The 24,624-nt window shown below is 41.9% G+C and overlaps 1 protein-coding gene across 1 annotated transcript in view; it reads right to left on the reverse strand.

Annotated features, from left to right (window-relative positions):
- The window catches only part of slc2a9l2 (solute carrier family 2 member 9, like 2), a 399,659-nt gene that overhangs the window by 8,249 nt on the left and 366,786 nt on the right, over positions 1-24,624 (reverse strand). The window contains exon 12 of the mRNA XM_048606361.1: positions 17,376-17,503. Within this exon, the coding sequence (XP_048462318.1) occupies positions 17,376-17,503 (128 nt within the window). The remainder of the gene's footprint in view (positions 1-17,375; positions 17,504-24,624) is intronic.

The following is a 24,624-nucleotide window of genomic DNA, read 5'->3' on the forward strand; positions in this document are numbered from 1 at the left end:
CGCATATCCACCACTGTTACCTTCAATAAATTAATAGTAAGGCTAGAATGCCAGAGAACAGTAACTGATTGTGAAGTTGTTTTTTTCAATTCTCACACAGTTTCTGAGCCAGTGAAAATGATTGGTTTGTCAATGTAAATTTATTCTGCTGGAATAGCATGTGGTGACCAGGGAATAAAGTTAAGGGTTTGATGACTTCATATTGAACAGCTGATGCTACATCATATCATCTTATCTCTTTACAGCTTCTGTAAAACAGGAGATGTGACATAATATCAATAGTTGCTGTATTGTTTACTTTTTCGGAAATCCATAAATTAAAAAGTAAATGATAACATGATTAATTGCCTACTTTGGCAGGGTTTTAATCAGTTTTTGTAAAAAGCACTTTATCGTCTCCCTCAGTTGTGCTGGCATTAATTGTATTTTGCGGCATGTCTGTGAAAATATAACTTTGATAATTTGTAGATCTTGCTTCCCAACTGGACTTTCTCGTGGGTAGTGGAGTTCAGATATAACAGTAGAGATAGAATCATAGTCCTGGAGCAACATACTGTCCGTCTATTGTTAAATCAGGAACCATGGGCCTGTGACTTCCCATCTTGTGCTCCTAATGAACTATGTTTCTTTTTGCAGTAACTGCCTGTTAGCAAAATCATTTGTGATATATTTCTCTGCTGTTTTGGCACACATCATATGTTGTACATATGTTGAACAGGAATAATAGGAAAAGTCAGAAGTGTAGGATTTTAGAAGTAACTTGTGAAAACAAGTGTCAATATGACAAGATTATGAATGGAGTGGATTATTCTTTTAATATTCCACTTACAGAAAGGAGGAGAGAACTTTTCCCTCTCACTCACTGTGTTTTGAAGCCTCCTGGATAATAGGGTGCATCCTATACACTCAGCAGCTTGGTGATTGGTCAAGGAAAGAAGGAGAAAATATATGATGTAAAGAAATGAGATCCTAGAGTTTATGAGGCCTGAGAGACAAAAAATAACAATTTCATAGGAACTTGGGATTACTTTAGGTTTTGGCTCATCTATGTTGCCCCTCACAATTTGGTAAAGTGGGTGCAGTGATTAAATCTTGAATCACCCTCTCCCTCTGTCACAAGCTAGCCTGGGAAATTCTACGTGAGAGATACTTGCTGATATCCATAAACACTCAGAGAATCTCCAGTGATAAAGATAATTCATTCTTTAGGTTAGCAACCACTTTCAAAATGTTTCCAAGCAATTTAAATTTTCTGTAACTTGTTTTTGCCTTCCCCTGCTGAAGTATGAATCATAGAATCCCTACCGTGTGGAAGTAGGCTGTTCGGCCCATCAGATTTACACCAACCCTCTGAAGACCAAGCCACCCAGATCCACCCCAACCCTGTAACCCTGCATTTCCCATGCCTAATCCACCTAGCCTGCACATCCCTGGACATTATGGACACCTTAACATGGCCAATCCACCTAGCCTGCATACCTTTGGGAAGTGGGAGAAAATTGGAGCACCCGGAGGAAACCCACATAGACACAGGGAGAATGTGCAAACTCCACACAGACAGTCATCTGAGGGTAGTATCGAGCCTGGGTTTCTGAGTTGTGAGGCAGCAGTGCTAACCACTAAGCCCACTGTGCCACCTGTAGGTCAAATCTACCAGATTACTAGCACTGAATCTTAACAATATTTTGATGTGTGAATTTCATTATCTTTCTCTCCATAAGGCCTACTGAGTTCCATTTCAATCCTGAACTATGTAGGCCATCCCCCATGATAGCCCTCTCATCTGATGTGAGCCTGATTCATCCACTCACTGTGTCTGGAAGAACTGGCCACTGCTTACAATTCCCTGAACTGACTGGTATCCCTGTCAATGCACCATCTTTAAAAGGCTGTTGTACAATCAGAGAACCACTGTCAGTCAGAGCTGCCTCACATGGTTTGGAACATTTGTCCCAGACATGGCAGAGGTGGGGAAATTGGTGCTCCTCTTTGTGGATAGGCAAGTGAAGGTTCTTGTGCATGGGGTGAGGTAGAGGAGGGTCATTCCCTTCCTCCAGGACTGCCAGAGGTGGTCATCAGCCTCTCTGAGATTGCCACCCAGGACAGTATGATCTTAGCTATCCGGAGCAGTGCCCACGGTTGTAGGAAGGTCAACGTCCTTCTGCATTCTATCAGTATTAGTGACACCACCTTCTCTCTGATACCTCATTTTATTTCTGCTGTTGTTTCCACCTTGCATCACGGGTCACATTTTCATGTTCTAACGTGCTCATTATTGCTATCACCCACCCAAACACCCAACATGACTAACCCTGCATGCCCTCTGTGCTGCCTGCTCACTTGCTCAGGTCAGGACACCTCCTCACCTGCAACAACACTGATAGCTGAGCCATCCACTTTCATCTCCCTTAAAACCTGTCTCTTTGTCAGTGCGGGAGGAAAACAGCCTACAAAGTCAGAAGAGTCATGATGGTAGTGTGCTGCTCGACATTCCTCCTACATTTCTTTCAAACGGTGGCCATCTCTGAGCAGCCTGGCATGGTCTGGTGATGTGGCTCCCCTGATATTTCATTAAACCTGCAGGCAGGTAACGATGTCCATTACATAATAATTCGGTTAATCCAAATATTTTGAACATCAATATGCACATTCACAAGCATCCACTCCCTCTACCACCAGTGTTCAGTCGCAGCAGAACAATACAAGATGCACTGCAGAAATTCTCCAAAGATCCTCAGACAGCACCTTCGAAACCCATGGCCATTTCCATCTAGAAGGACAAGGGCCACAGATATGTGGGAACACCACCACCTCTAAGTTCCCCTCCAAGCTACTCACCATCCTGACTTGGAAAAACATCGCTGTTCCTTCACTGTTGCTGGGTCAAAATCTTGGAATTCCCTCCCTAAGGGCATTGTGGGTCTACCCACAGTAGGAGGACTGCAGCTGTTCAAGAAGGCAGCTCACCACCACCTTCTCAAGAGCCACTAAGGACGGGTAAGAAATGCTGGCCCAGCCTGCGACACCCACATCCCATGTGCCATGAATGAATAAAAAAAAATACAGTCAAAGAAATATCGGCTCTCCTAACCTTGGATGGATTAGCTGGGATACACTAGGAGCAATATATAACTTTAAGTTTGATTTATATTTTGTGTTGTCCTTGAAATGAAGAGATGGGATTGTTGGATTAGTGCATTAATGGAAAGAAAAGAAACAACTGCGCTATGGAAGCAAAAGTGATCCAGAGTCATACAGAGATGCAGAAAAATCCAGAATTCAGTTTGTTATTCTCGAGAAAAAAATCTCGTAAAATTACTGAAAGCTGGGCTTAGGGAACCCCTGTGCTTGCTCTGAAGTTAAAGTGACAGTAGGTTTAGTTTATAATTTGTTTTATGTGTCTTAGGGGAAGATAGTAGCTGAAGAAATGTATTTAGTGAATCTAAACGAGTTTGACAGAATTAGAATTGGAAGTAGGTTTTATTGTCACATGAAGGAAACTGGTTGCAGCTGTATCAGTCTGAATAAGAAACCTTAGTGCGGAAATAATGGTGAATCTTCACTGAAGTTTGGTGTTTTTATGGAGATTCTTGGGATAACAGTAATAGTGTGAGTTTGAATCTTTTATACTGAATTTTTTTCAAAGTTTTCATTTAATTCAATATAGTTATTATTTAGTAAACAATTTTTACGCTTTCTGTTAAAAATATACTTGTAGACACTTTGTCAACATGTTCAGTGACAGATATCCACAGATAAAAAGAGAAACAAAGTTAGGGGTTATCAAGCCAGGTTTCACTCTAGGATTTGCTTTGTCCAGTATTAACCTCATCTGGGCTTGTAACGTTCCCAATATTGTACGCAACTATGCCAGCAGCTTTAATAGGCCTCCTAATTAGTCTACTTACACTGAGATCAATTTCAATGTTGATGTCTTACTCTCAAAAGCTCTCAAGTCCACTTGCCTTTCTAGAAGCTGTTGAATCATAGTTAAGGATAATGGTCAAATGCTAAAACTTATTAAGGTCATCACACATAAACAAGACTGAATGCATGTTTCTGGAGGGCAAAAATGTCATCAAATAGGACTTGCAACCATAGACACAGTAGTCGCAATGCAATTCGCTTTGGCCAAACCTACACTCATCCTTATATTGAAGGCAGAACGGGAGTGGGGAATTGAAATTGATAAGTCATACAGTATACGACAACAGGAAATGTGGTTCAGTGGATTGGCCATGCTAAATTGCCCATCATGTCCAGGGATGTGCAGGTTAGGTGTATTTGCCATGGGGAAATGTGGGGTTACAGGGATAGGGTAGGGGAATGGGTCTGGGTGGGATGCTCTTCAGATGACCTGTATGGACTCGATGGGCCGTATGGCCTGCTTCCACACTGTAGGGATTCTGGGAGGTACTTTTCTAACAGAATCTACAAAATGATGCTGCTCAAATGATGATGTTTTAGAATAAGCCAGTTTAAGGAGACACATGTCTGGTAGAGTCATAGAATTATACACATCATGGAAACAGACCCTTCGGTCCAACTCATTCATGCTGATCAGGTTTCCCAATCTAAACAAGCCCCATTTGCCTGCATTTGGCCCATATTCCTCCAAACATTTCCTATTTATGTACTTGGAAGGAGCTTTAGGTAAAATTGATTCAATTCACATTAACCTTCAAAAATCCTTCCAACGCAAAAACAAAATAACTGACCTACTTCAGGACACAAAGAGGTTTATCATGTATATTGACTTATTGCAAGTGTTTCCATTAGCACCATTCCTACCCCTCACTGCACCCTGTGTTGTTAAACTTAAAAGCCTGGCAGCACCAGGCCTGTCTATTTCATTTCAGTAGTGGGAAAGCTTGTATAAACCATAATTGAGGACAAAATTCAGAATGACTTGCAGATATGGAGTTTATTAAAGAAAGCAAGCATGGATTTTTTAAAAAATGACAAATCATACTTCACTAACATGATTGAATTTTTTAATGTGTTAATAGAAAGGATTGATGAGAATACCATAGTTAATCTGATAAAACTGATTTATAAAAGCTGTTTTATAAATTGCCACCTCAAAGGCTCGTCAGCAGAGCTAAAGCCCTTGCAATAAAAAAGTTAAGTTAAACATGGGTGGATTTTCCAGTGACGTGGCCCTCCACGCCAGCTCAAAGTTTTCAAGGGACACTCTCTCTGGTCCTAACATTATCCCATAGCAATTTCATACTGGGATAGAGCATTAATTACCTTAAGGCAAAGCTTTGCACTTTTCTTGGAAGGAAGTCTCATCTTAGAATGCCCCTACCCAATTATGCAACCAACCCACCCTCTCGCAGTCTTCAAACCCACTGGGTCATTGCTAGAGGCGAAGGTGCATTCAATCTAGCTCAGACAGTGTGGATGAGCTATTGGATTTTAGACAGCAGCAAGATCTATAGGGGTTCTCCAAGGAGCAGCACTACACTTCTACGTGTATAAGGCACGATGTGAAAATGTGCAGGTATCTCAAAACTTGAAAGTATTGTGAACTACAAGGAGGATGAAGGTGGACTTCAAAAGGACCTGGACAGTTTGGTGGAATGGTCACAAATATAGCAAATAAAATGTAATGTGTTTATGTGTGAAGTAATCTTTTTTAGGAATAACAAAGAGAAGCAATATAATCTAAAGGATAACATTTGGCAGGGATGTACAAGTTGAATAAACCCACTACAGTGGGTGCCATCAATTCAACCAGAATTAGCCCCTGTGCTAGGTGGAGGGAGATGGCACAGAGTGCAGTTTTCTTCATCCATAGAATTATTTCAGAACATATTCCACTTCCTAAGTAAGGCCGTTAGGAGAACACACCATCTCTTCATTTTATTCCCTGGTCCCCTGAGCACCAATACACCATACATTCTCTTAATGCTACACTTTCACAAACCATTTCCACCAAAAACGCCACCAAATTTTTATTTTGAATTACGCCTACACACAACATCCACCTTGCACAAACCCAAACCCCTTTCTCACCTGAATATCCTTAAACAAAACTTCCATTAATTTCCTTTCTTACACCATTTTTTACATGCTGACCATAATTGTTAACCATAATTGCTAACTCTCGCTTCTTTGGACTATTGTCAAGAACATAACCATTATAATAATGTTTGATTCAAAAGAGGGATAACACCTTATTAACATCAATATTAAAGGAGCCCGCCCCGTCAACAAACTCTGTTATCAAACTTACAATCAAAAAGTAAGTATTTTTAACAGGCCACGCTCATAACATTGTGTTCTTATTCATGTTGTTCTGAGCAGCCTCAGTGTCAATGCAACTCTGAGAGCTTCATTGTCAACTCTCCATTCTTCACTTTGTTAACACTTCGGACTTTGCACTTCCCCAGGTCATTGCTCAAGTCATGTACATTTGCCTACACATGTCTATCCATTCCAGTCCCTTTTCACCCAGCACCCCCACCTTACCTCTTCACTCATTCTGCAAATGGAGGTGATACGACAACCATGATGCAACCCCTTGAACAACTTCAACCAGCAAGCACCAGTCCTTACGTGACAAGACCCCTGTTTGGAGGATGCAAATGTCCCTACTGGCATCACACCCACCCTTCAGACTGGCCATTAAGCAGGTCACGTGGCACAGATGATAGAGTGATGTGGCACACTGACAGAAGGTACGGTGAATGCACCTTTGACTGAGGACAGCTACCAGCCTGTTGGTGTGACTGCATCAATTGGCAATGCAAGGCATAACTGGGCAAGGCATGCAAGAACACTTGCTGAGACAGCAAGGGAACAAGCCTGATCCACGCTGTACAAGAAGTTCCTATCCCTGTGTGGTTCCTGTAACCTATGCAGCTGTGCATTGCTGGTTGCCAGTGAGCCCTCTTCGAGCAGTCTTCCATTGTAGGGTGCAGTGTCAATGCATTGGAAAATGCCACAATTATGTCAACAGCTCCTGAGAGTGGAATGCCAATGTTTGGGGTAGAAACGTACATGCAGCTGGTGCTCAAGGATTGTGCCCTGCTGTGCACTTTGGTTATGGCTAAGATGGAGTCCATTCAGAGAAGGTGGTAAAGAATCCACTCTGGTTTCCATGTCGAGTTTTCCCTGCTAGCTCATTTGTATGGCAAGTTTGGTAAGATCACAACCGCTGGTGAGTTGAGCTGTTAACAAGGTGTTTAACAAGCAATAATGAAAGTCAATCGGGAACTTCCTGCTCGCTAGCGAATCTTGCCATGTAACTTGAGGAAGATGTGGCAAGATGATCTTGATGTTGAGATAGGCTTTGCCGAACATCCTACCCGGTTCTGTCACACATTTCGTCATAGCTCACATTGGTCAGAGCCTGGTAAGGTTTCACATTTAAATGGGGTTTCATTCCAGCAAAATATTCCACTGTTGGAGGAGAAATGTGGTACCTATTTTGTTTCAAAATTGCTGATTATGTGGAGAAATCACAATTCAAGTGGCTGTCCTTTCCAGCAATAAAAAGTATTAAGGAGAAAGTGTGATGGAAGGAAGCAGTGATTCAAGCTCAGCAGTGAATCAAGGGAATTGTCTGGGATAATCACCCGCTCTATGTTTTATCAGGAGAGACATTTTCCTTTTAATTTTATCCTTCAGTTTGAGCCATAGCCATGGTTAATTAAACAGTTGTCACTTGGGTCAAAATAGTTATCACTGTTGGTTAATCAGTAATTCAGGTCTGCAGCAAATAACTGGTAATTTGTTCAGTCATGTCACAAAACTCAAGCAGAACAATTGGCTTTGCGTTGTGTGAAGCTACCACCACGTGGAAGTAAACCCAAACACATATAGTATTTGATGCCAATAATAATGGGACAGTATTGGCTGCAGCCAGTCAATGAAGGGGAGCTGCTGTCCACCAGGCTTGCTTTTGTCTATTTAATTACAGTGAGATTTTGCTCCTGAAGCACACAGTGGAAACAGTGCAGTAGCTTTCACAAGGTATTTGCAATCTGTATGATTAAGCCAAGCAACAGTGCATTTGCTTGAAGGACTGTGAAATGAACAGCACAGAGTCTGAAGCTGGATGTGAAAGTTTGAATAGTGAGTTCACAGTCATCTGGGCTGACTGCTGTAAGATTATTAAGTTATTAACCGGAGAATTAACTGTTTAAATCTTACTTTATTCAGAAAGATGCCAAGTCGATGGAACCATGGGAAATTTATGTTGAGTTATAACTGTGCTCACTCACAACAAAAAGTTAGGTCCTGGGGGAATTGCTTGTGTATCTTTAAAAACAGTACTATGAGGATGTTTTTTTCAAAGACATTAATTTATATTGTTATTGGCTGCACATTTTGAAGCATTAATTTATAATATCACCATGTGTGTGTCTTGAGCTTTTTGATATTGTAAATTTGAATGAAGTAAGGAATTCAAGCATGGATTTTTTAAGGGAAAACCATCTTGAATTAACTTGCTTGAATCTTTCCTTGAGGGAACAGAGAAGATTGAAGAAGGTAATGTGGTTGAAATGATGCTCATGGATCTCCAAAAGACATTTGATAACGTGCCATTTTAACAGACCTCTCAGCAAAGTTAAAAGCTGTGAAAGGGAAAAACAGTAGCAGCATATGAAATTAGTTGAGGGACACAAAACAGATTGCAATATGGATGGGCATTTTTCAGCCTGGGGAAAGGTAGTTATAAAATGGGCCTTCCAAGTGTTATAAAGCAGAGGTCAACCCCGCCTCTGGTAACTAAAACCGAAACACCCAAAGCGAGTGCCTCACGACAGTTTCACAACACCTCCCCCCTTAAAAAAAATGTGAAAAGATGGCTTTTTTTCCCTCAAACCTTAACTCCATTTTATTACTAGATCCATATCACATTTGCACATTTCACACTAATTCTATTTACATACAACATTGAACGCTACCGTTTCTATCTTATATAAACATTTTTCTTTTCAACCAATGATGAAGCATCCACAATAATATTTTCATGACCTGCAACATGTACAATCTACAAATTAAATGCCTGTAACATAAGACTCCAATGAAATAATGTGGTGTTCTTATCCTGAAATCTTTCCAGAAATGTGAAAGGATTATGATCGGTATACGCAATTGTCTCTGATGCATTGTTTGCAGTGTAAATATTAAAATGTTGTAATGGCCTTGCTTTGACTTGGCTCTATGATATCTTCTTGGAGCATCACTTCCAATTCCTTCTGAACCTGTGCTGCGTTGAGAGGATTAAGCCTGTAGGGCTGTTGCTTTATTGGAACAGCATTTTCTACATCAACCTCGTGTACTATTGTGTTAGTCTTCCCCATCCTATTTCTACATATGTCCTCATAGCACTGTAACAAGCATTTCAATTCAGTTCTCTGTTCCTGGGTCAGACAGCTGACTACCCTGCCCCATTCTTTAAGGACCTCCTCATTATTCAAATTATTCTGAGGCACATCAAAATCAGAATCATCTGGATTTGACTCCTCACTCTGAGTGGCAGTAACTATTACCTGTTTCTCTGGTTCCCTTTCCCTGTCATAGTAAGGTTTCAGCATGTTCACATGACATAACCGACAACATTTTTTTTCCTGTTTGCCAGATAATTCACCTGATTTAACTTGTTCTCAATTTGACAGGGTCTACTAACCCTTGCTTTGAAGGGATCTCCTACCACTGGTAACAGCACTAATCCTTTATCCCCCTGGGCAAATGTACGAATTTTAGATTTCTTATCCGCTTCTTGCTTCATTATGTGCTGGGCCACCTTCAAATGTTGTTTACCTTTCTGTTTAGTCTTCCTCTCACCTCAGATACATAATCCAACTGTGAGATCTCTGACTTTGGACCTATCAACTTTTCCTTAATTTTAAAGGCCCTCTTACTTTGTGTCTGAATAGCAATTCAAATGAAATAAACTGATTTGATTTATTTGGGGCATCTCTAATATCAAATAACATAAATGGGATACCTTTATCTCAATCATTTGGGTAATCCTGGCAATAAGCTTTAGGATCTTTAGGATCTGATGCAACCTTTCCAATGTTTCCTGGATTCAGGATGGTACGCACTTGATGTAAATCATTTGATGCCTAAACTATCCATGGCCTCCTTAAACAATTTGGCAGTAAAATTGGACCTTTAGTCTGACTGAATCTCCCTGGCTAGTCCATAATGGATAAAGAAAGCAAGCAACTCTTCCACAAACTTTTTTGCCTTGACATTCCATAATGGAATTGCCTCCGGAAACTTGGTAGACTCATCTGTTATGGTTAGCAAATACTGGTTTCCACTTCTGTTTCCAGGGACGGGACCCAAGCCATCAACAATAATCCGCATGAAAGGTTCTTCAAATGCGGGAATTGGCATCAAATGTGCTGGTTTTATCACTGTCTGTGGCTTTCATACCATCTGACATGTATGACAGGTATGGCAAAATTCAACCGCATCTTTATGTAATCCAGACCAATAGAAATGCTTCTGTATCTTACCCTGAGTCTTCCTCACTCCTAGATGACTTCCTACAAGTAACTTGTGTGCGACCCACAATACTTCATGTCTGTATTCTACCGGCAACAATATCTGATCATTTCACCTCTGCACTAACCTGCCAAGGTCTCCAATTCTGCCTTAAGATGTTATCCTTAAGATAATAGCATTCTGGAACACATTCTGATTCCTTTTCAGAGTAGGCTTTATGATATAAATCGTTTATAGTCTCATCTTTTGGTTGTAACTCCATTAATCTTTCAGAACTAAACACCTCTACCCCATCCTCTACCTGCTTAGGTTTTTCCTTTACCATTAGCATTAGGATGGTGCAAGATTTAGGATGGTGGATTACGAAAAACTTCCTATCTGCTCCAGATTGCAACATCTTTATACAAATTAAAAGCCAAAGATTCACTCTCATTCCTTCTTGGGAATGGCAAGCTGGCTCAGCGGTTAGCATTGTTGCCTCACAGCTCCAGCCTAAGTCTTCAAGACGGGAGATGCATTTTGATTTAAGTTCATCCTTTTCAGTGTGAAAATGGTGGACAGATCAGTTACAATTACTATCCTGATGATGATGCAGCATCTAATAGCTGAATTTGTTAACTTTCATGATAGCACAAATGGAATGTTGTGCTGGAAACGTGGACAGACATCGTCTATTCTCAGCCTGTTGCTGTCAAACCTCAGATTGCTCCCATTGTTCAGAGAGACTTGCACGGTCACATAGCAGCCTAGCAGTCTGCCCTCCTAGCACTACTGAGGTGCTGCACTCCATCACACGCAGTGGTTACATCGAGCTCACATCTACTGTCTTCTCTCAAAATAATAGCATTCATGTTCGCACCACTGTCCCTTCATCAATGCCCTGGATGCCATCTTTCAGCCAGTCAGTCCAGACTGCTGCCACCCATGACGAAGTGACGCAGTCTAAAGTCAGGTCTTCCAGACTCAAGGCTACAGATAGGCATCCTGCAAGCCATCTTGTCATCCTTCCCAGTGAGAGTCAACAACCATGCTGCACCATTGGGGTGGCACTTTATAGGACCACCAGGACAAGCAAAGAGACTGACACTAAGTAGATCCACAAAGGAAATAGATGCATTTTGTAGGGAATGTTGAATGGCTTGATTGGTTTGGAATGTGCATTTTATGGCCATTTTTATTTTAGCATCGTGGCCAAGAGGACACTGTAATGTTCAAAACCAGAGAGACGATGTGAGGCTATTGCTAATTGGAGATTTCAGTTAAAGGGTAAAAGGTCCCAGTAGCTTATCAACTTTAAGTACTGACAATCTATCCAATGATTCCTCCTTATCTATTTTAAACCCTTCTAGGGACAGTGCTTCTGTCACTATGGTAGACAAGTCAATCACAGACCTTTAGGAAGTTAAGTAGAAAGTTAGCAAGCAGGACCTCAGATGTAATAATTTCCAGTTTGCTCCCAGTGCCATGAGCAATTGCGTACAGAAGTAGGAGAATAAGACGGATGAATGTTTGGCTGGAAAGATGGTGCAGTTTGGATGGCTTCAGATTCCCGAGGCACTGGCACCCATACAAGCTGGACAGGGTGTACCTGAATAAAGCTGGGACTGAGCTCTTTGTGGGGTGTTTTGCTGGTGCTACTGGGAGGAGTTAACTTGGCAAGTGTGTGGGAACCAGGAGAGTATGTTAGAGAGTAAAACCAGTGTGCACAAAAGACCGGGAAAAACAGACAGCATTTGAACAGATAATAGGATTTAATAGGTGGAGTCACAGAAAGGAAGAAAGAGATGGAACCTAAATCAGGGTTACTGTGCATGGATGTGAATTCATGGAGTCTAGTCAATAGATTGGGGAGTTACAGGTGAAAATTGTCATGGGGAATTACAACTTGGATCAAGGAAAGGCAGGACTATGAATTTAATATTCCTGGCTACAAAGTGTTCAGCGAAGGTAGAAAAGGGCGGATAAAAAAAGAGGAACGGCAGTATTGGTTAAAGAGTGCATTGTTGTGCTGAAAGGAGAGGCTATCCCATACGGTTCAAGGATAGAGTTGACATGGGTAGAACTGAGGAACAAAACGGGCATAGTTACATTGCTCACTGCTAATTACTGGGAAGGATGTAGAGCAACAAATCTGCAAGGAAGCTGCAGAGAGATGCAGACATTATACAGTAGTTATAATGAGGAATTTTATCCAAATGTCGACTGGGATAGTTGTCATGAAAAGCGCAGCAAAAAGCAAGAATTCCTAAATTGTGTCTAGGCAAATTTTCTACAGCAGTGTGTCCAGTCCAACCCAAACAAGAGGTAATGCTAGAATTGATTCTTGGGAATAAGGTGGGCCGAGCAAAACAAGTGTCAGTGGAGGAGCATTTAGTGTCGTAAGGTTTAGGATGACTGTGGAATGGTCAAAGGAGACTTCCATGTGATAAGCAGAGTGTGGGATTGACTGGAATTGAATGTAGGTGGAAAATACTGTTGCCGAACATTGGCTACCTACAAAGAAACTAAAAGCATAATACTGTGGATGCTGGAGATCTGAAATAAAAACAGAAAATGCTGGAGAAAGCCAGCAGGTCTGACAGCGTCCATACAGAGAGAAACAAAGTTATGATTCAAGTCTGATGTGGCTCTTTGTTCTGAAATTCCAAAGAAATATCCAACTTGAAACCTTAACTTTGTTTCTCTCTCCACTGCCAGACCTATGAGTTTCTGTAGCACTTCATGTTTCCATTATTATCTTCAAAGAAGAGATGGTTTGGACATAGTTGAGTAGATTCCCTCAAAAGGGAAGGGTAGGGCTAATAAACTCAGAATGCCCTGAATGAAAAAGGAAGAACAAGGAAGAACAAAGATCAATACAGCACAGGAACAGGTCCTTCGGCACTCCAAGCCTGTGCCGACACATTTTGCTCTTTCATACTAAAACTTCAGTGATCTATGGACCTGCACACCCAGATATCTCTGCATATCAATACTCCTAGGGGTCTGCCATTCACTGTATAATTTCCACCTGTACTTGACCTTCCAAAATGCAGCACCTCACCTCCAGATTAAACTCCATCTGCCATTTTTATGCCAATGCTTCCAACTGATCTATATCCTGCTGTATCCTCTGACAATCCTCCTCGCTTTCCGCAACTCCACCAAACTTTGTATCGTCCGCAAATTACTAATTAGACCAGCTATATTTTCTTCCAAATAATTTATGTAGATCACGAACAGCAGAGGTCCCAGCACTGATCCCTGTGGAACATCATTAGTCACAACCTCCATTCTGAAAAGGATCCTTCCACCGCTACCCTCTGTCTCCTATGACTGAGCCAGTTCTGTATCCATCTTGCTAGCTCACCCCAATACCATGTGACTTCACCTTTTGTACCAGTCTGCCACAAGGGACCTAATCGAAGGCTTTAGTGAAGTCCACGTAAACAACATCAACCGCTTTTCCCTCATCAATCATCTTCGTCATCTCCTCAAAAATCTCGATCAAGTTAATGAAGCACGACTTGCCCCACACAAAACCATGCTGTCTATCGCTAATAAATCCTTTGCTTCTAAATGATCTTGTCCCTGAGAATCTTTTCCAATAATTTCCCTGCTACTGACATGAGGCTCACAGGCCTGTCATTTCCTGGATTATCCCTGCTACCTTTCTTAAACAATGGGTCAATATTGGCTATTCTCCTGTCTTCTGGGACCTTACCTGTAGCCAAAGAGGATACAAAGATGTTTGTCAATGCTCCAGCAATTTGGTCTCTTGCCTCCCTCATTATCTGGGATAGATCCTATTAGAACCCAGGGACTTATCTACCTCAATACTTTTTAAGACTCACAACACCTCTTTCTTTTTAATAATAACTTGGCTTAGAAATTCAACACTCCGTTCTCTGGGATCATCCTCCACCAAGTCACTCTCTTTGGTGAATGCTGACACAAAATATTTGTTTAGGACCTCACCTACCTCTTCTGGCTCCACACACAGATTCCTTCCTTTGTCCTTGAGTAGGCCAACCCTTTCTCTGGATACCCTCTTGCTTTTTATATATGTATAAAAAGCCTTGGGATTCCCCTCAATCCTGTCTGCTAATGACTTTTCATGACCCCTTTTAGTCCTTCTAATTCCTTGTTTAAGTTCTTTCCTACTTTCCTTATATACTTCAAGGGCTTCATCAGTTCCCATCCTTCTAGACCTTATGTATGCTACCTTTTTCTTTTTGACCAAGGTCATAACATCCCTGGTCATCCAAGGATAATGTAACCTGCCATACCTATCCTTCATTCTCGCAGGAACGTGCCACTCCTGAACTCTTATTAACTTCCATTTGAAATACTCCCACATGTCCGATGTGGATTTACCCTCAAACAGCTGCCTCCAAACAACATTCTCTAGTTCCTGCCTAATGTTGTTGTAATTCCCCTTTCCCCAGTTTAACACCTTTACCCAAGGACTGCTGTTATCCCTATCCATGAGCATCTTAAAACTCACGGTATTATGGTCACTACTCCCGAAATGCTCCTCCACTGAAGCTTTACTCACCTACTCGGGCTCATTTCCCAAAATCAGGTCCAGTATAACCCCTTCCCTGTTTGGACTGTTTACATACTGTGTTAAGAAACGTTCCTGAATGGTCCTTACAAATTCTGTCCCATCCTTGCCCCGAGCACGAAGTGAGTCCCAGTCAATATAGGGGAAGTTAAAATTACCCTCCAGTACAACCCTGCTGTTTTTACATCTTTCCAAAATCTGTCTACATGTTCTCTCCTCCATCTCCTGCTGGCTGTTGGGAGGCCCGTAGTTTACCTCTAGCATTGTGATTTCTCCTTTCCTATTCTTGAGTTCTACCCATATTGCCTCGCTACACAAGTCATAGAGTCATACAGTAGTACAGCACGGGAACAGACTCTTCTGCCCAAACTGGTCCATGCTGACCCATAGTGACCACTCAGCTAGTTCCAATTGCATGCATTAGAGTCCTCTGATGTATCCTCCCTCAGTATAGCTGTGAGATACTCCCTTACCAGTAATACAACTTCCCCATCCCTTTTACATCCCCTTCTATCATGCCTGAAATATCTAAATCCTGGGACATTCAGCTGCCAGTCCTGTCCCTCTTTCAGCCAGGAGATAAAAATTAAGATAAAGAAGGAGAAATATACTATGCCAAGTGTAAGGTAAAAAACACAATTGAGTAATAAACTGAATACTGAAGATTTAGAAGGAAGGTGAGAAACAAATAGGATTTGCAAAGAGGGAATATGAGAAAAGATTAATAGCTAACAAAAAGGGGAATCCCGAAGTCTTCTGCAGGCACATGAACAGTAAAAGGAGAAGTAGGGCCAATTCGGTACCAAAAAAGGGATTTACAACTGGAGGCTGGTGACCTGGCTTAGATATTAAATGAACACTTTGCATCTGTTCTTATTCAGAAAGGAGATGTAACCTGACCAGTCCAAGGTGGCAGAAACTCTGTCCCTAGAATGGTTTAAAATAGATAAAGAGGAGTTTTTGGATGGATTGTCAGTACTTAAAATTGATAAGGTACTGGGACCAGATGAGATGCATCCAAGAGTATAGAAGGAAGCAAAACTGTAAAGTTCAATGGCACTGGCAATAATCTATCAATCTTTGCTAACCTCCAGGGTGGTGCCAGAGGATTGGATTATTCCAAATGTGACATCCTTGATCAATAAAAGGTTGTAGGATAATCCTAGCAACTATTAACTAGGCAATGTAATTTCAAATATCAGGGAATAGTTATACTAGATAGCATAAATAATGACATGGAAAAATGTGGGTTAATTAATAGGAGCGTTGATATGGTGGACATGGGCTTCCACAACACATTCAATATAGTGTCACCGACACTGGACATTCAATACAGTGTCATCAGGTTATAGCTGATGCAATAAATGGGACAGTAGTAAAATTACTACAAAATTCGCTGAGGGATAGGAAACAAAGAGTAATGGTTAATTGCCCACTGAATTTACAACAGATAACTGGGAAAATCTCTGAGGAACTCAGGTCAAAAACTCTCAATTTATGTTGGAATATAGTTGTAAAAACCTGATCACTGTCTACATTCTCAATCAGCTGGATATTCTTTATGTACGAGTCTAGAGGCAAACTATTTGACTATGGGGGCTTTCACATTTCCTTCCCAACATTCATAAATGCATATATTCCAGAAACTTTCACAGAATGGAAGCAAGAGCTGAAAGTCTGTTTGTTTTATCCCTTCAATACTTTAAAAGTACTGAGGCCACTGATTATGCCCTGGCTGCTCACATGCATGTGATTTGCAAAATCGGTGCAGATCAGAAATCATTCCTGTCACTCAGCTTAGTTTGACACTAGACTGTTCATTTGAATGAATTTCAACGAATGTTGAGGCATTAACAGATGGCTGCTCTTCAGTCATTTCTGGTGTATTACCTAGAGATTTAGAATAATTGGCAAAAGAACCAGAGAAAGATGAGAATTTGTTTGATCAACAAATTGATAGGATGGAGAATGTGCTGCCTGAAAGCAGATTTAATAATAACTTCCAAAAGGGAAATGCTTTAAAAGTAAAAAAAAAACACGCAGGGCTATTGGGATTGAGCTGGGCTAATTAAATAACGTTTTCAAAGCGGCACCATAGATAAGACAAACTGAGCGCACTCCTTTTGTTCTGTGTGATTTCACTGAAAAGTACTGTAGAGGGGAAGGGAATGACAAGTCTGGCTTTATAAACTCAGTGGCTCCAAGATTAGAATAGGTTCAGTCTGTCTTACCATCAAATTCTTTAAATAACTCAAGACTCTTTTGAAGGATTGTAATATAAGTCTTAATTTTCTTATTTACATTGATATTGTTGTGTAGTTTGCAGTCACAAGAGCTTTTGATTAAACTTTACCTGGATAAGAGGAAAAAGAAGTCCGACAAAAAAGTTAGAAATCCAGAGCACTGTGCCACCAACCATGAATGCAGCAGATCGACTGGACTGATCAAACATCTCACCAGTGAGGATGAAAGGAATCCCTCCTGAAACAAACAGAGTGCACCAATCAGCACTTAAAACAAAATGTTTTATAATGCATGGTACAGCATCATGGTTGTGAGGAACCCCTGAGGAACCTCTGTTCTGAGGAAGGGTCACCGGACCCGAAATGTTAACTCTGTTTCTTCCTTCACAGATGCCGCCAGATCTGCTGGGCTTTTCCAGCAACTTTGTTTTTGTTCCTGGTTGTGCTGATGCACCAACCCAAGAGAACCTGAGAAAAGACACAAGTTCAGTTCAAGGAGAATCATAACTTTAATTGGTACTTTAAAAGCACATTGTAATAGTAATATACAACTTTCCTTGTCCTCTCTTACCAAACATCTCTGTACATGGTTTATTGTAATCTATTCCGAAGATTTGAAAATAAGTCCAATAATTTGTCCCATGACAGAGCTGCTGTTAAACTTCCAAATGCAGAAAGAAAGAAATCACAAAAAGGCCCTAAGCTTTAATGGTTGTGTCGGAATCTCACCCTTCACCAAGCTTTGTACTCTTGGACTGATAATTGCTTGGGTAAAGGTAAAGTTGCCACGGTCCTACAAGACATTAGGGCTGCTGTCTCATTACAGAAGGCTGACTGGCGGTGGTTTAACCTGAGGGTCAACACACCTCAGGCGAGGGGAGAGGATGAGAAAGACAGTCCTTCATGATGAGAGAATTACTGAGAATCAGACAGTGCAGAGGTTGAACCCACATTGTTGGCACCACTCCACATCACAAACCAGCTGGTCCAGCCAACTGGGAGCGAACTGACACAACCCTCATGTGAGACCAGTGGGCAGAACAGACCCTTGTGTAACTTATTTGGCACCTATTTGGCCGTGCTTCAGGAGACTAGGTTGTTTACCTGTGTGAGAAACATTCCCTCTCTCCAACTTGCCTCTGAGTGAGGAAACTAATCCAGCAAGACATTTGTTTTAATGTTGTCTTCTGGATTTTGAACCTCCTGCTCTTAGTGGGGATCACACACACCCTGGAAATAGTAATACCTCTTTGTTTTAATGGTACTGCTGGCACTAAATGTGCGAGGTCTGACTACGGCTTGACAGTGAGTGGTCCTGGCTTAGGATATTCTCATTGTTCCTGCCTCAGACCTGTCACTTTCCCTATATGGGGCAGAAAGGAGCAGAAATTGACAGAAATATGGAAACGGCCCCCTTGTGGCTTTCACCTGCCAAGGGCTAAAGGCAGCCCTTTAGAACTCTCAAAGTTCAAAGCTATAGTCTATATTCACCATTACAAGGAGACCATGAAGACGCCACGTAAGGACAGTGATACTAATCTGGATACCACACAGAATATAACAAGGATAGCATTATGTTGTTCTAACTCTATTGTTTGTTTTTATAATTATTCAACTATCACCCCTTTTTTGACTTGAAACATGGGCTGAAATCTTACAGTTTTTGAAAACATTCTTCCTCCCAGATAAATGTGGTCAATGAGCTTGGTTTACTCTCAGGATCATCTTGGAGACTGCCAGTTAAGAAGCTGCCTCTGGAGTAAAGTGAAACTTTCTCACAGGAATCACAATTGCAGCCATTCCCAACCATGGCCCCTTCATTGGGACATGCTCCAATGCTCTCTGGTCTGCTATTGGGCTCAGCACTCAGCAGGATGCTGCTTTGCTGCTGGCCAGATTATGGTGAGGTCCACCCAGCTCCCCCTAAATTCCCCTCATGAATGATTTAATCCTGCAGCTGTCAGCTAGGCAGTCAATTTCATTGCACATCCGTCTCATTGGATCAGAGATGGGAATATATCTGGCTGTCCACCTGATGTGGACATTTCCTGTTTCTCCTGCGATCCTGACTCCAAACCCTGCAGCTTTAGTCATATCTGATTCTGCAAAATAACTCCACAATTAGTGCCTGACCTGCTGCGTATTTCAGTTTATCTTCCAGATTTCCAGTATTGTGCACAGCATTTTGTCTGTAACCTGTCCCATTTTTCTTTCATATACAAAGTACAGTTCTCATGATCCAATGCATTCCCAAAATAAAATTTAGTTGAATTTCCGGCTTCTTTAATAAAAAAGTGAAATATTGGCAACACAGAACAGTTATAAATTTGACATATCCACACAATGCACTGAACTATTTTTAACCAGGTCATGTTTTAGGAAAAAGGGTATCCACGGCAGTCATCAAGTTATTTAATTATACACATTGCAATTAAACAAAATATAACATGCATTATACTCCAGCTGTAAAACACATTTGACCATCTCATTACAAAGGAATTAAAAACATTGCAAAATATAAATATATATGCATAAATATTTGACGTACATATGTAAAATGTTCAATAATATTGTAATAATTAGTAATTTACCTCAAATTGGGCATTGGTTAGGTGAGCGAAGATTACCTGCTCCGTCAAGACTTTTCCACCATAATGGTTGATGTATCATGGCTAAACACATCTTCACACCCCTCCCCTTCAGCCATGTGATCACCCAGAAGATTCAATAAAACAGATAATATCGGCAATATCTCATTTCACTTTTGGCACAACTACGTAACATCAGCAACCAGACTGACTTGCATTTATAATGTATTTAAAACAGTATAATGTCTCATGGTACTTCATAGTATCTGACAAAGTTTACCTTGAGCCATAGAAGGAAACGTTAGGGCAGGTAAGATGTAGCTTTTTAGGGGCAACTTGAACGAAAGGAGGGAGAGAGGCCCCAAATGGCCTCACTCGATGCCATAATGATTTGATACAGAAGCTCACATTTCACATTCAAGTCCTCAAGTGAAATATGCATCCTGAATACCTTCTAATCTTGAAGCTTTCTACTGGTTTAGAAACATTGAGAGAATGCCAGAAAATTGAATTTAGTGAAGTTATACTCCAGTTATACTATGTACTGGCCTTTAAATAAGCTAAATCATTACTCCATTACAAACAATTATACTTTGTAAGTACACCTAATAACACCTAGTTTGAAGGAATTTGAAGCCGACACGACCAATATTAGCTACCTAAAAATGTAAAAACGTTTTGTCTCGGAAATCTCACTTCAAAATTAGGGAATGACTACCAGTGTTTTGGGCTGCTGATTACACTTTCTCATTGATGCAAATTATTTTGATGGATATATGGCATGAAATGGTGAGGCAATTCAAATCTCAGGCTAGTGATTTGACTCCGAGTACGATGAAGGAAGCGTATACAAGGCCTTCTCAAGAAAGTCATTTCATGCTGCATGGATATAGGCTGGGTGCTGTTTAACTCCATCCCAGCCCTACTGGGCTTCTTAGGGACTTTTGAAGACACCGCAAGTAAGCTTATAATGTTATAAACGTCAGTCTAGTGACACCTAACTGCACCTGAACCATTTGATGTTGGGAAGGTGTGATGCCTGTGATATTGTGCGATTTTTATTTGCTGGCTTTTATTATAGAACATAGAACATAGAACAGTACAGCACAGTACAGACCCTTTGGCCCACGATGTTGTGCCGAACTTCTACCCTAATCCTGAGGTCTATCTAACCTCCACCCCTACCTTATATGATCATCCATATGCCTATCCAATAGCTACTTAAATGCCCCTAATGAGACCGACTCCACTACCCTCTCCGGCAACGCATTCCACGCCCCAACCACTCTCTGAGTAAAGAACCTACCTCTGATATCTCCCCTATATCTACCTCCACTCACTTTAAAACTATGCCGCCTCGTAATAGCTACCTCCAGCCGAGGAAAAAGTCTCTGGCTGTCTACTCTATCTATTCCTCTGATCATTTTGTACACCTCTGTCAAGTCACCTCTCAACCTTCGTCGTTCTAAAGAGAAAAGCCCTAGCTCTCTCAACCTTTCCTCATAAGACCTTCCCTCCATTCCAGGCAACATCCTGGTAAATCTCCCCTGCACCTTTTCCAATGCTTCCACATCTTTCCTCTAATGAGGTGACCAGAACTGGACACAATACTCCAGATGTGGCCGAACCAGGCTTTTGTATAGCTGGAGCATAACTTCACACTCTTGAACTCAATCCCTCTATTAATGAAAGCTAACACACCATATGCCTTCTTAACAACTCTATCCACCTGGGTGGCAGCTTTCAGGGAACTGTGGACATGAACCCCGAGATGCCTCTGCTCCTCCACACTGCCAAGAATCTTTCTGTTAACCCTGTATTCTGCTTTCAAATTTGTCCTTCCAAAATGAATCACCTCACACTTTTCAGGGTTAAACTCCATTTGCCACTTCTAAGCCCAGCTCTGCATGCTATCAATGTCCCTTTGTAACCTAGAACAGGCCTCCGCACTGTCCACAACACGATCCACCTTCGTATCGTCCGCGAACTTACTAATCCACCCTTCTGCTCCTACATCCAAGTCATTTACAAAAATCACAAATAGAGGAGGACCCAGAACAGATCCTTGCGGTACACCACTCGTAACTGAGCACCACGTTGAATATTTTCCGTCCACTACCACCCTTTGTCTTCTAAGGGTCAGCCAATTCTGAATCCAATCTGCCACATTTCCCCCTATCCCATGCCTCCTTACCTTCTGCATGACCTTACCATGGGGAACCTTATCAAACACCTTACTTAAATCCATGTATACCACATCCACTGCTCTACCTTCATCCATGTGTTTGGTCACCTCTTCAAAGAATTCAGTAAGGTTTGTGAGGCATGATCTACCCCTCACAAATCCATGCTGACTATCACGAATCAAACTGTGCCTTTCCAAGTGATCACAAATCCTATCTCTCAGAGCCCTTTCAAACAATTTGCCCACCACTGGCGTAAGACTAACTGGCCTGTAATTTCCGGGGTTATCCCTATTCCCTTTTTTCAACAAGGGAATGACGTTTGCCTCTCTCCAATCTTCCGGTGGACAGTGAGGATGAAAAGATCGTCGCCAAAGGCCCTGTGATCTCTTCCCTCGCTTCCCATAGAATCCTTGGATAAATCCCATCAGGCCCAGGGGATTTATCTATCTTCAACTTGCTCAAAATTCCTAGCATGTCTTCCTTACTAACATCCACCTCCTCTAGCCTACCTGCCTGTTTCACAATGCCCTCCTCTACAACTAGGTCCCTCTCAGTTGTGAATACAGAAGAAAGGTATTCATTAAGGACCTCTCCTATCTCTTTAGGCTCCGTGCACAAATTCCCTTTACAATCCTTGATCGGCCTTACCCTTTCTCTGGTCATTCTCTTATTCCTCATGTACGTGTAAAAAGCCTTGGAGTTTTCCTTGATCCTGTCTGCCAAGGTTTTCTCATGCCCCCTTATAGCTCTCCTAAGCCCTTTCTTCAGCTCCTTCCTGGATAACTTGTATCCCTCGAGAGCCTTTTCTGTTCCTTGTTTCCTAAACCTTACATAAGCATCCTTCTTCCTCTTAACCAGACATTCGACCTCTCTTGAGAACCAAGGCTCCCTCATTTGACCGCATCTTCCCTGCCTGCTGGGGACAAACATATCGAGCACACGCAGTATGCATTACTTAAACAATTTCCATATTTCAATAGTGCTCTTCCCTGACAGCATCTGTTCCCAATTTATGTTACCCAGTTCTTGCCTAACAGAATTGTATTTACCCTTCCCCCATTTATAAACCTTACCCTGCCGTATGTACCTATCTGTTTCCATGACTATTGTAAAAGTAACAGAGTTATGATCGCCACTGCCAAAATGCTCTCCTACCAACAGATCTAACACTTGGCCCGGTTCATTGCCAAGCATCATATCCAAAGTGGCCTCTCCTCGTGTTGGTCTATCTACGTACTGTGTCAGGAATCCTTCCTGAACGCACTGGACAAAGTCTGCTCCATCTAAACTATTACAACTAAAATGTTTCCAATCAATATTTGGAAAGTTGAAGTCACCCATGACTGCAACCCTGTGACTTCTCCACCTTTCCAGTGTCTGCCTTCCAATCCACTCCTCTACTTCTCTGCAACTATTAGGGGGTCTGTAAAAAACCCCCAACAAAGTGACTGCTCCTTTCTTGTTCCTGACCTCAACCCAAACTGACTCTGTAGATATATCATTCTCAGACTGCCTTTCAGTAGCTGCTATACTCGCCCTGACTAGCATTGCCACTCCCCCGCCTCTTTTACCACCCTCCCTATTTCTTTTAAAGCATGTAAATCCTGGAACTTCCAACAATCATTCCTGTCCCTGAGTTACCCAAGTTTCTGTAATGGTCACTACATCGTAGTTCCATGTACTGACCCATGCTCTAAGTTCATCCGCCTTATTTCTGATACTTCTAGCATTGAAGTATACACACCTCAAACCATCTCTGCGTCCACAATTACGCTCCATCGACCGCATTTCTTTAGAAACAACCTCACTCCCTGTTGTGTCTGTTGGAAGGCTGAATACTTCATCCTCTGAATTACAGATCCAGTTCCCCACCCCTTGCCAATCCAGTTTAAATCATCCCATATAGCTCAAGCAAACCTCCCTCCCAGGATATTTGTGCCCTTCCGGTTCAGGTGCAACCCATCCTTCCTGTACAGGTCCCACCTTCCCCAGAATGTGCTCCAGTTATCCACATAATGGAAGCCCTCCCTCCTACACCAGCCCTGTAGCCACGTGTTTAGCTGCACTCTCTCCCTATTTCTTACCCTATTGTCACGTGGCACTGGTAGTATTCCAGAGAAAACTACCCTGTTTGTCCTGGACTTCAGCTTCCAACCTAACTCCCTGTACTCGTTTTTCACATTCTCAGTCCTTTTTCTACCTATGTCATTGGTACCGATGTGTACCATGACCGCTGGTTGCTCACCCTCCCCCTTAAGGATCTTGAAGACACGATCCAAGACGTCACGGACCCTGGCACCCGGGAGGCAGCATACCATCCGTTCGTCTCGTTTGCGTCCACAGAACTGCCTGTCTGTGCCTCTTACTATCGAATTCCCCACTACAATTGCTCTCCTATTCTCCCCCCTTCCCTTCTGTGCCACAGGGCCAGGCTCAGTGCCAGAGACCTGTCCGCTATGCCCTTCCCCTGGTAGGTCGTCCCCCCACAACAGTATCCAAAACGGTATACTTATTATTGAGGGGAATGGCCACAGGGGATCCCTGCACTGTCTGCCTATTCCCTTTCTCTTTCCTGACAGTCACCC

Source organism: Rhincodon typus, chromosome 1 (genome assembly GCF_021869965.1).
Source record: "Rhincodon typus isolate 14 chromosome 1, sRhiTyp1.1, whole genome shotgun sequence".
In the NCBI taxonomy this organism is placed as follows: domain Eukaryota; kingdom Metazoa; phylum Chordata; class Chondrichthyes; order Orectolobiformes; family Rhincodontidae; genus Rhincodon; species Rhincodon typus.